This window comes from Lampetra planeri, chromosome 50 (assembly GCF_965212315.1).
Source record: "Lampetra planeri chromosome 50, kcLamPlan1.2.h2, whole genome shotgun sequence".
In the NCBI taxonomy this organism is placed as follows: domain Eukaryota; kingdom Metazoa; phylum Chordata; class Hyperoartia; order Petromyzontiformes; family Petromyzontidae; genus Lampetra; species Lampetra planeri.
Window position 1 is genome coordinate 6567190 of NC_136156.1, and position 12338 is coordinate 6579527.

The following is a 12338-nucleotide window of genomic DNA, read 5'->3' on the forward strand; positions in this document are numbered from 1 at the left end:
TGCACCTCTGAAATATAAGTTTGTTATATTAATAGACTCTTAGCCGGTTATAAAGGATGACTGCGAGATGTCCTTTCTGTTGATCATTTTCTTTGCAGTAACGTGAACAAAACAGTACGGCTGCACTGCACTCGAATAAACAACAACCAGGATTCGATTCTTGGCCACGTCTAACGCCAGTAGCGGCCAACACCTGAACCACTTCGGCTCCCCTTAGCTCACCCTTGAGTCCGCTTCACGTTACAAACCAGAATATTGACCATTGTGGTAAAGTACGGTTGAACAACCCCCACGATGGCCGACACACCATCATGGAGAGGCCTTCATTTAGCAGTGGATTAATGATGTGTTGTTTACTGCCTCACGCGTGCTGCCGCCCTCCCCCTGCCCCCACCCTCCCACGTTGTTCATTGTGTCACAATTCAGGGTCGCAATTTAATTCAAGAAGCGATCATATTTTCGTCTCTCTCTTTTTTACGCTCTCATTTATATTGTTTCCCACACGCGCTGAGTCCTGTTCGTACAGCCCAGCCCAAATGTGATGACGAAATTTTCTGGAAGCGTGCTTCTCGCACGCATTCATCGGGGGGGAGGGGGGGGGGTGCATGCGTCGTCGTGCGCGGAATAATGCATTTGAATTGATTAATGGCTCCGCGAATTCTGTTGTGTTTTTACACAACAGGGCTCTGGGATATTTTTTGTTATTTGTTAAACTTTTAAACTTCCTGGAATTGAGTTTCCAGCCTCATGTTCCGTAGCTTAACAAAAATGTTGCCTTTTTGGGGGGGTGGGGTCTGTTTCAGAATGGCCTCTGGCCCGCCCGCGTGACGTTGTGCTGAGGTCGGTAAATTTATTCACATCGGTGAGCTGGAAACCGGGCAATGGGGCGCCAGCTGATCAGCTCTACTTGGTGCATTACAGAGGGTAAGTCAGGACAAGGACACCCCCGATTAACATGGTTGGCTTCGTACGGTGCGAAAGAAGTTCAACATCCGTGCGAAAGTAGATCAACGTGCGTACGTAAAAAGAAAACGAGTGCCAAAGAGAACAACGGCAGTGGTGTGAAACGATTGAGGCAACCAAAGGCATGGGTTCACTGCATTCCGTATAACGGAGAAGAAAATTACACTGAAAATTACTCAAGTGGGATCGCACACCGAGCAACGTCGCCCCCCTTTACTGCGACAAACGTGGCAGGACCCTCCTGGAAAAGTGTCATACGTACATGTGTACGGTTGGTTCAGAACCAGGGGTCATTACAAACGCTCTAAAAATATTTTTTAAACCATGCAAAGAACCGTGAAGAGATGCGTCTTCAGAATTATATCGACAGACAGAAGTTACATTGACAGAGAGCAGACATGGATTTGAGAAATGCACATTGGTTTTATGTGTGCATGTTTAACTTCTTTCGCACCGTACATAGCCAACTTTGCTAATCGGAGGTGCGGGGGAATTACAACAAACTAAACACAAAAAGCAGTTCTAAAGTAATGAGCTTGTGAATCGAGATTGATGACGTCGTTTGAACCATTGAGAGAAGTCTGCATGGGCAGGACACGTCACGGCTAGAAGGCACGATGGCCGATAGTCGAAGATAATGACGGAGTGCTGGCAAAGGAACGGCTTGGTGGGGGAGGCCTTCAGCCGTGGCTTGACCGTGCTGATGATGATGATGATGACAAAGTCCAGACACGGCACACACACGACCTCATACCCGGCTGCCGAGGCTGAAATGTGTAAATACGTACGACAAGATCGTTGTGCGGCTATTGTCATCAACCGATGGACGAAATGTGTGTGCCTTTGTGTGAGCAGAAGTTACGAGAAAGATCATAATGAGACGATGCTCGTCATGGACGGCTGCAACAGGACCAGCAAGTTGAGTTGCAACCTCACAGATGCCCTCTCCATATATGCGCACTACGACATCGAAGTCTGCGCTTGGACCCCGAGCGCCTTGGCGTGTGCCGACTTGGAAGAGATCTCAGTTCTAACTGACAGTAAGTCACTTACCTGGGCGCGAAAGATAGGGGTGCCATGGTGTCGGGATGTTTACCTCCCTCGCCTGGTATACAGGAGGGCGTGGGTTCGACCCCGACCCTTACGCCTGTATATTGGAGTTTGCGTGTTCTCTCCGAGGCCGTGCAGATTTATTTCCGGATCTTCCGGTTTTTCCCCTCCATGTTTAGAAACAAGCTCTCAGAGTATTTCACTGCTTTCAATGTCCACGCGATAAGCCACTTCGTTGTGCTACCATTTGTGGCCAGGTCGCTTCTGAAAAAGAGCTTTACAACTCAGTGGGCCTTACCTGGTAAAATAAAAAATAGGTTTAGTTTTAGTTTGATGACAGATCCTGGTGAAGTATGTTTGCCTTATTGCCGTGTGTGACACTTAAGTGAAATTCTGCTTGAATAACCATGCTGAATTTTATCCAACAGCGCAGATAGAAGCTCCTTACATTGACCTCTACGTCGTCAGAAACTACATCAACATGGCGATGTCGCCCCCAAAGTTACATGGAGAGGACATTACATTATTGTACCAACCTCTCATTTACAACGTTACGTTGTGTGTGGGCATTCAGGTGAGTAAACGGTCCCCTCCCCCTTTGCTATGGGGGTATATGAACGGCATTAGGATGTGAAGATGCATGGTGGCCACGTGTCTGATGAGCCAGAGGAGACTTTGGGCCAGATATAGGGATGCTGTCAGGACAGATCTTGGAGGGTGCGTGTTCTGCAGGGTGATCCACATGTCATGTGACCCCAATTAAATTATCTAAAACCTAATGTTTTTTTGAAGGTTGATTTAAAACAGAAATGAATATGCAAAGGACAAAAATGTTAGGGGTCGATTAATTGGGGGGTCAGAAGACATCTTAACGGAATTTATATAGCGCCCTGACCAAGGCACTTTACAGAGAATTAGGAATGGAACAACGTGTGAACCAGGGGCGGTTTCTTCATTAGGGCGATTGGGCGACGCACCACCAATGTCATTCAACCACAGAGTTACGCTAGCCGTTACCGTGCCTCTGGATATAGTCCAATCAGCGTCATGTCACGTTCTGTGGAGTACCGCCTCTTTTTGGGCGATTTCACTCTGGCTGAGAATCGCCCAGTGTTCCCATAGACTTACATTCAAAGATGTTTTTTTTTTCGAACGGCGGGCGCTCCAATGCATTCTCTATGGCTTCCGGGAGGGCTCGCACTAACGTGCTTACGTCATCATACGTAAGCACGTTTCAGTCAACAATATTATTTGTCGCCACCTAGTGGAATCTTTAATAAAAGAAACTGAGTGGATTGTAATAATAGTGAGTATAGAAACAAACAAGATGTATTGTAAGAATCACTTTATTTTTCATTAATATTAAAGAAGTGAAGTTGCCTTTACATGCTTAAGCTGTTAATTTATCCATTGCATGGGTGGACCTTATCCTTATCAATCATCCAGACATTTGCCCCCCCTGAGAGATTTTGCAGGAGCCGCCACTGGTGTGAACGTAATGGTGATGAGGTGAATAAAAATAGATGAAGCAATTGGGGGCGAATCTGTCATGATGCGAAATCGGTGAAAGCGAAATTGATGACAGTCAATGCTGATTAATGGATTGAATGAATGGGGAGTGAGTGATAGCCATGCAATGCGAACATGGGAAATTGCCCGATGAAGCTGGTTGTAATTACCAGGGAAACGTACTCAGAGTGTGAATATTGTTGTCGGATTACTCTCCCAACACAGCGGTGTGCTGCAGTAGTAACTAATTGGCACGTTTTGTTTACTTGACAAAACCTTACGAATTGGCTGTGGCGGGCGGAGGTCAGTTAACGACACATTGATATTTACGCGATATAACCCCCAAAAAAAAAAAACCTTTATCATGAAATATATTGGTCGCGAAAGCCCTAAAAGCCTCACTTAACTACTGAGCATCGAGAGCTACTCACTACACAAAGAAACGTACCAAACTAGAACGGTTTTGGCTGTTGTTTCTAAATAGCATGCGCGCGTGTGTGTGTGGGGAGTGATAGTGTAACGGTTAGCGTGCTGCGCTACTAACCTAGCGAACCAACACCAGTTGCGATTATCTGAACCGGTCATGGGCCTCCTCTAGGTCAACTCAGCCTCAAATGAGTAGCTGGTGCGGTGTGTGAAGAAATCGCCACTGGGGAGACAAAGGCGGTCCTCAGTGGTGCTGACCACCCACCCTCTCGTGTGCCGTGCCAGCTTTCATAGGTGCTCCTCGCTAACAGCTCTTTGTCTTTGTGTGTCTTGTGATTATTTTTGTGTCACTGTCAGGAGCATCAGCAGCAGTGCGAGTACTACACGCCCGAGACCGCCAGCATGGACTTCAGCAATCTCAAATACAACACTGAGTACTGCTTTACGGGCCAAATTGTAATGAAAGTGTATAATCAGGACAAGCTCAGTGCCGTGTCCCAGCAAGTGTGCCGCACGACCGAAAAGGAGAAAGGTAATAAATATAACCCGTAAAAACTAAGTTTTTCACTATAAATCCTTTATATGCGTGGCGGCTAGAGTCCTCTCGTCCTCTGGCTTGAGATGGCTGCCACCTATGGGTCAGATGATTGCATTGCACCATTAAGAAATTGGTAATTAAATATAATATTTTTGTCCTAAAAAGTGTCAAATTTTGGAAAAAAATTTTCACGAACATTAATTGTCACGCACAACGAGTCTGTGTGGAAAATGTCAGCTCGATTGGATTACGGGAAGTGGGTTTAAAAACGACCGAAAGATTTGCACGGTCCTAAGCAAACAAGCGAACTTAATATAAAGGATTTAAAAAGGTTTGAAAGCGCCAACCGGAATTTCAAGTTTCCACTCAGGAGGGGAATTGGGTGTCGGGGCGGGGGGTGGGTGGGAGGGTAAATGGTGGGGCTGGGTGAAGAATGATGATATCGCTATCACACTCGTACAGTAGTGGGGGGGGGGGACCCACGTGTTTACTCATTCTCCAAAAATAGTTTAGACAGGTACGAACTTAACGGGTATGGGATTTTCTTTGGTGGGATGGGGCTGTATAGGGGTAAAGAAAAGGGGGACTAAGTCACAACAGGAAACCACCATCCTGGTTAATTAAAGCTAATTAATGGCTATGCGTCTGTAACATAGGGGATTGTCTAACCCGATGTGTGTCAGGTAGTGGTCTTCATTCCAAGGCCCGTGGCCCCCTGGTGTCCTTTAGTGCGGCTCCTGACGTGCGGGGCGCCGACAATACACAGAGAGTGACAACACCCCCCCATCATCATCATCATCGTGCTGTCAAACCCCCAATGGTTTCACATGTGTGGCGGCCCTCACACTGATGATGTCTGAAAATTAGTGAAGAGCTTTGGTGTAAAGGGGTGCACCTGTGTGTGTAGTTGCATGCCCAGTGTGCGTGCACTCACATTGCCATATCATCTTTCGCAATACGATATTAGATCTCGCTATATGACGATCGCAATATCTGTATTCCCATAGCTTTAGACTTTAATGAATTGCTCTTCGCTGTACGTCTGGTACAAATAAAGATTGCGTCAAGGTTCTTCCACGGCAGTTCACTCTGCAAAGCCCTGAAAATTGTCCGCCTATAATCACTCCACATTTGCAGTCCGCAATGCGTATAACGCACACGCTGTCAAGTTACACGCAAAATAATCGAATAGTTTTAACGAAAAGCTAAACACATTTGTCACGAACACTGTGCGTCGCCTTAAATAGCGAACTATACATATCTGTCAACCCCTTATCAGCGCCCTACCTTATTACAGACCAATTCAGACCTCATTGGTCACCCGAGCCCTTTATAAATCTCAACGTTCATCCTAGAAAGTCCCATCACAAGGGAGAAACACAAACAAATAGACAAAAACATGTTGCCCGTATTGAAACAGCTATATGCTGTATGGACCTGAGAATAAAATTTCCCTGCACAAAAATACGGGTAAACCGTATGGGTTGACAGGTATGACTATATAACACATTCCTGCAGAGGGAGCTGGTAGGAACGTTGGGTTACTCGGTCAATGGCCAGGGTCAACGGCGGCGTGGTGTATTCCACAAATATGCCCGACTGTGAGGGCGGGCACAAGCCTGCGTGAGTAGGTTAAACATTGAGTTTTATAAGGGCACCACGGGGTGACCAGCCCCTCCCCACCAAGCCCCACCCCTCCCACCCCCCATCCAGCCCCACCCTCCCCACCCAGCCCCTCTCCACCCTCCCCACCCAGCCCCACCCTCCCCACCCAGCCCCTCCCCACCCTCCCCTCCCCACCCAGCCCCTCCCTGCACAACGGACAGATGGACACAATAATCCCCTGTGGGCTGGTGTAACCAGGAGGTTCCTACCAGTAATAGGCAATGCCTTGGGCCATGGCCCTTCTACATGGCACATTCTTCATGTTAGGACTGTTGCCCAAAACATCACCTATTAACATATTTTTCCTTTTAAGGCCACGGTATTGTTGACAAATGTGATTTTTTTTAGCTCTTGCCACGATGGCAAGATGTTAACTCCCTCGCCTGGTATACAGGAGGTCATGGGTTCAATCCCAACCTTGACGCCTGCTGTATATTTGGAGTTTGAATGTCTCTCTCCCCATGGTCGCGTGGATTTAGAGTGTTGGGCTGCCATAATTTTCCACGTGATAAGCCACGTCGTTGAGCTATGATTTGTGATAGCTCATTAGGCCTTACCTGGCAAAATAAAATGAGTGTTAGTGTTGTTATTTGTGCTTGTGCACCACTGGCAACGCAGAAGCATCACAAAATAGTTTACGTAATTTACTGGACTGCCAAAACGATGGCGTATCATTTGCCATCGCACTCCAACAAACATTTAGCAAAATGCAGTGTAATGGATAACAACTCTAATGACAGAGTTTCTTATTTCATAACATTTTCATCAGGTAATGTTACAAATGTAATTTAGAAAGTATTAAATGAGCAACAATTATCACATATGACGATATTTTCAAAAGGTTTGGTACCTTAAAACTAGAGATTTTTTCCCCCTATTTTATTTACCAGGTCAAGTCCGCTGAGCTATAAGCAATTTTTTTAAGAGGTGACCTGATCAACGCATGATAGCTCATTGAAATGACTGACATCATCATATGGGAAGTTATGTTATCAACCAAATAATATTGATGCATACTCTAAATGTGGAGGCTAAAACTCGGAGGAATCCGGAGAAAAATAAACGTGACCCATTGGGAGAGAGAACACGTGAATTCCAGATATACAGGCGTCATGGTCGGGATTGAACACGGGGATAACATTTTTCGCCACGTTATATTGTCATGTTGTGGCGAATCTTAACGCACGTACGCGTATGTCCGGAGTCCTATAGCTAAAAGCACGTGATACGCAGTGGTCGTCGCCTGTGATGTGGCACTTTGGAGCCAGCCTCGTCTGAGGATTTTGTGCAACACTCAAGAGTAGACCGATGAGTCCTAATATGGACGAAACTGGTCTCCTGTTTCCAGTCTCCATCTCACTTCTGCCTGTCAAGTCAGGCCACGTGCTTACATTTATTTTGAGGTTGACCGAAGAACAGAGGACAACCGCGCAGTTCATCAGGATCTGATGATGGGTTTTGCATAATGCACAAATGCTGAGTGCTTTTTACACGCTTTTATTTAACTCACTCTGTTGTTGTTGTCGTATCCTCAACTCAATTTTAACCCACTTCCCAATGTGCTATCGACTGCAAACTTGGTATACTTATGTCATACTGATGACAATACTATATTCTAACATTAAAAATAACAAACATTAAACCATCTTTTTTATATGTTATGTTTCGGCTTGGGTCTAATTGTCCACGCTCAACTAACGTTGGCTGTAAATCACCACGGCCCCTTACGTTATGGCAAGCTTCGGGGCCGCTTCCTGGAGTCGTGGAGCTTTGCCATTACGAGTACGGTACATTTCATGAAAGCGTGTTTTTAAAAAGTTGTTTTAAAAATATTACTTATTGTTCCTGTAGTTCCACGTGATTTGTATTTGTCTCTGAACAAACTTTCTCTTGGCAGCGTCCAAGTGGATGGTTTTCACCACCTTCCTGGTGTCGGTGATCGTTTCATTTGCCGTCGTGTTCACGCTGTTGCTACTGGGACATAAGATCTTTAAAATGGCTCGCTACGTCTTTGTAGTGGATATGCCGCTTCCTAAAACTCTCTGTGGCATACCTTCCAAACAGGTAAGAGTGTTAAATCTTGACTTAAAAGCTTTCGTGACTGCAGCAATTAATTTTCTTGGGTCTTTCGGTAAAGTCACGTAGATAGGTTCAAAGGAAATAACAAAAAAAACTACGACGTTTCGATCGCAACACAAGCGGTCGTCTTCAGGAAAAAAAAAGAAGACGACCGCTTGTGTTGCGATCGAAACGTCGTAGTTTTTTGTTATTTTTTGTTATTTTCTTTGAACCTATCTACGTGACTTTACCGAAAGACCCAAGAATAGGTAAGAGTGTTGTTTGGTTTCATCTACCTGTTAACATTTGCCACATATCACCAAAAATAAGATGGAGTGCAGTAACATCTGTCAACGCCTCAACCTTGGCATTGTTTGCGTGTCTTTTCTCCAGGTGCTCCGGTTTCTTCCCACACGTGAACATTTGTTAATTGTGCTGATAACCCCAAAATATATTTAGAATATTTTTGCCTGCAATAAATGTCCACATGATTAGCCACTTACTTGGTTGAGCTATCAATTGTGGCCAGGTCGCTTCTGACAAAGAGCTATACAGCTCCGTGGGCCTTAGCTGGTAAAATAGAAAAAATGTTTGTTATATAGAGGACTGCAGAGCTTGGAGGGGACTTGTCTGCCCAGCGTTCCTTTTTTCTTCCTGCTGCTCATCTTGAGCTGTGCCCTCTTTGTTTTGGGGTCTATCTTGTCATGGAATCCCTTCCTTTGCCGATTACTTTCTATTTTTTTTCCATATGTTATATCCATTGACTCTACCCCCTTCCCCGTTGTGTGCCACGGGTAAAAGGTTTTTCTGTTACCACCATTAGTGTCTGGCCTCGTTACTCTTGACATCAGCTGTCGTGTGTTGCTTGCAGAATGGAACGTTTCTACTCACCTCTGATAAAGATGTGATTAAAGAAGTGAACATCTGCAGCACTGTTGAAGTCATGTGTGACGACGTGGAAGACGACTACATTGTCAACGGGTTAGGCCTACAATCATAGCTTCTAAATTCCTTTCTGTTGTTTTTTTTAATTCAAAAACATTTTGCCATCACTGACGTGTAATGCATTTAGAGACACTTTTGAACTGACAGACAAGTTTAGGGTTATGTCTCCCACTCTTGTACAAATGCTGCATTATGAGCCTTCGTCACAATGCTGATTTTGTCTCCTTATCTATCAATGATGACTCCACGTCTCGTTGCTGTTTTTAAAACTGGATCAGCAGAAATGTTGGTTAATTCAACTCTTACGGATCATTCAAAATTAATCAAACCGATGAAGAAAGGCCTGTTGGCCCAAACGTCGTACATATTATAATATTGGCCTGCTGAGGTTAACAAGACATGTTTTAAGCATTGGAAACAACCAATTTTGCAGTACCTTTTTAAATTATGTATATATTACACGTACATATATTTTGTTAATATTTCAGAATTTCCTGGTTGTTCACGCGCGGAGTCTCAAAGTACTTGTGTAATTTTTATGATGCGTGTACAGTATTTGTGTTTACACTGGACAAAAGAGTTGTTAATGATTACATGTTCTAAGAAATGAATACAGCAAAATTCCAATTATCCGCCTTGATGCGTGGCGACCGTGTCACCGCGCATCCTGTAATCCATGGCACGCCACCACAGAAGTTATTCTGGGAATCTTAAAAAAAAAATCGGCGCCAATGCGGTGAGCAGTGGATTACAGGAGTAATTAGCCACGTGACTCTGTTAATCCATCACCTGATTAGTTACTCCATGAATCATGAATCCACGATAAATTTGCGGATTTCGATGTCATACTTTTTTTTTCAAGACCCAAATTGAGCCAATTCTGACACATCGGCCAATGCTAAAGGATGTTAGTGCACTTTTGAGACTCGGTATCCAAGTCTTTCTCTGTGCCATGTCCTTTCTCAAAGATATCAGCGATTATGGGCTTCCTCACATTTATCTCTGTTCATGCAATTATTATTCAAGAACTTCGCGTAAGATACTTCCGGTTTTAACCATTTATTAAAATCGTTTTTGTAACATAATTCACCATCTTCCCTACCTTGTCAAACAAAGGCAAATAATGTTCGCCTCCGTTGCTATCTGCAGCTCCGCGATTTTACCTGCAGCTAGGCTATTCAAACACTTCACAGTGCGAATTTGGATGGATTGGATGGAAGCCAGCGGCCCCTTGGCAATGCGAAGCGCTTAACAATGAAGCCCTCATCGGAAGAGATCCAGAAATCCGCGATTCACGGACGATTTCTGGATCAAAGTGTCCCGCAGATGTTGGGAGGAGTCGTGAGCTACGGTTAATTTGCGAAATGATAGAACTTGTTGGCGGTTTATTGGAGCGTGTGGGTTTGAGAGTTGTGCTACAATGCAAAAACGAGGCAACACGAGTGACCGTTTAGAATCGGTGTCGCGCATTTAACATCAACACGTGGAGTGTAATTTAAATTGCTATCCAGCCCGTTTGATCACTCTTTTTGGAAAATGCATGGACATAGCGATCCGCCTGCCTTTATGAGACATAGATTTGTGTTCTGTCCGTGTGGTCCTCTGTCTCTCAGCGTAATTGCAACCATGCACCTCCCCATGCTTCTTATGTGCACTTAACAGTTTTTATCCCAAAAAAACTCTTATGGAGTTTTTGCCCCATTTTTTCGACCGTGTTTCTGGTCCAATTATCGATGCAGGTAATATGTACTTCATGTCGTATCACTGCGTAACCCTCGCTAATGATGTCACATGATCTTAAAAGTCACTTGTCAGAAAGTTGACCTTCACCACTCAATTACATTATAAAGTGGACTTATGTTGACTTGGGTGTTTGACCACCTGAAGACTCTACTGCCTTGGTTTGAAATGCGTTAACCACTATCCTAATGAAATATTAAACAGTAGTGGGGGAACCCCTCTTATTTATTCATGATGAAATGGGGGGGGCGGGTTTCGGTTAAGAGGATGGAATCCGTTTCTTAAAATTCGTTTGTAATATAGATTATTCCAATATCCTGTTTAGCTTTGAATTCCTCCATGCTTTCGTATAAACACTGGATCTCGCATCCGTGAACTTTGAATGTTCAACTTCTTTGCACACAATAAAATACCGTAAATGCGTGTCGCATACTGCACTTGGCCAAGTCCGTTGCGTGACCTGTACATTTTTTTACTTGATTGTTGCAATGAACAATCTAATGTTGTCAATGTGAATCCCTGTCCAGTGTATTGGATGTGAGCAGGTGAAATAAAGTGACTGCATTGGGTTCGGTTTGCGGGCATGCTGGCACACTGCATTTGCTTCGATCTCTCTGCTCGGCAGTTGAAACAACGATGCAAAAAAAATTTTTTATTTCCCCCCCGCCAAACGCTGTCTGGCAACCCAGCGATAGAAATGTTTACACCACAGCCTATCGGCAGATCGCGTGTGGCGAGGGTAGAGCGTTGGTACTCCCATCTCTTGTAAGACGACTCCCAGTGTGGAAGAGTAGGCCAAAGTCCCGCCCCTCCTCGGAGGGGTTCTCAGGCGCTGTCTCCAGTGGAGGCCCCTTCTGCTGGCAGTGGCATAAGCAAGACATTTCAGGGACTGCGCCTTTAATTAATTTTCATCTATTGGGGTAGCAAGAAAATTGATATTTTGCTATTGTAAGCCTACATATGTAGTGAGTTCAAGGAGACGTAGACGACGTAGTCGGAGGCACACTTATTTATTTACACACCGGGGGAATAATACAGCTCTTTAAGGGGTAGCGGCCCCTTCACCCGTCTAACATAGACACCCTTAGCGCAAGCCCGACTAGAGAGTTAGGGGAGGCTAGCTGATCTGGCCCTGGTCAAGCTCGGATCTCGGCACCCTTAGCCAACCAGACCGGCTCTTACAAGGCCGCGCCACTGGCTTGCCCTGGTCGGTCCTTAGAAGGACAGCGAGCCAGGGGAGTCCCAGGGCCTATTCTGCTGGCCTTCGATCTTCGCTGGTTAAGCTGCGACACTCGACCTCGAGCCCACCGGCTCCCTGCCTTATATAGCAATTCCCCCCCGAGGGGTGGGGCTGTGGGAGATCACAGCGCCACCACAGGCCCCCAGGGCTAACCGTTGCGGACGTGGATGTAGGCACTCTTATGTGTGCGGGCGCAACCACCCC

At 45.2% G+C, this 12338-nt stretch overlaps 1 protein-coding gene across 5 annotated transcripts in view; it reads left to right on the forward strand.

Annotated features, from left to right (window-relative positions):
• LOC144734115 (interferon lambda receptor 1-like) overlaps nt 1-11491 on the forward strand; it is a 37650-nt gene extending 26159 nt beyond the window's left edge. For all 5 annotated transcript variants that reach the window (XM_078616181.1, XM_078616179.1, XM_078616178.1 and 2 more), the window contains 6 exons: nt 804-924; nt 1819-2003; nt 2442-2587; nt 4306-4480; nt 8049-8215; nt 9081-11491. In XM_078616181.1, the coding sequence (XP_078472307.1) occupies nt 804-924; nt 1819-2003; nt 2442-2587; nt 4306-4480; nt 8049-8215; nt 9081-9209 (923 nt within the window). In that variant the 3' untranslated portion in view covers nt 9210-11491. The remainder of the gene's footprint in view (nt 1-803; nt 925-1818; nt 2004-2441; nt 2588-4305; nt 4481-8048; nt 8216-9080) is intronic.
• Nucleotides 11492-12338: the final 847 nt, after the last annotated feature.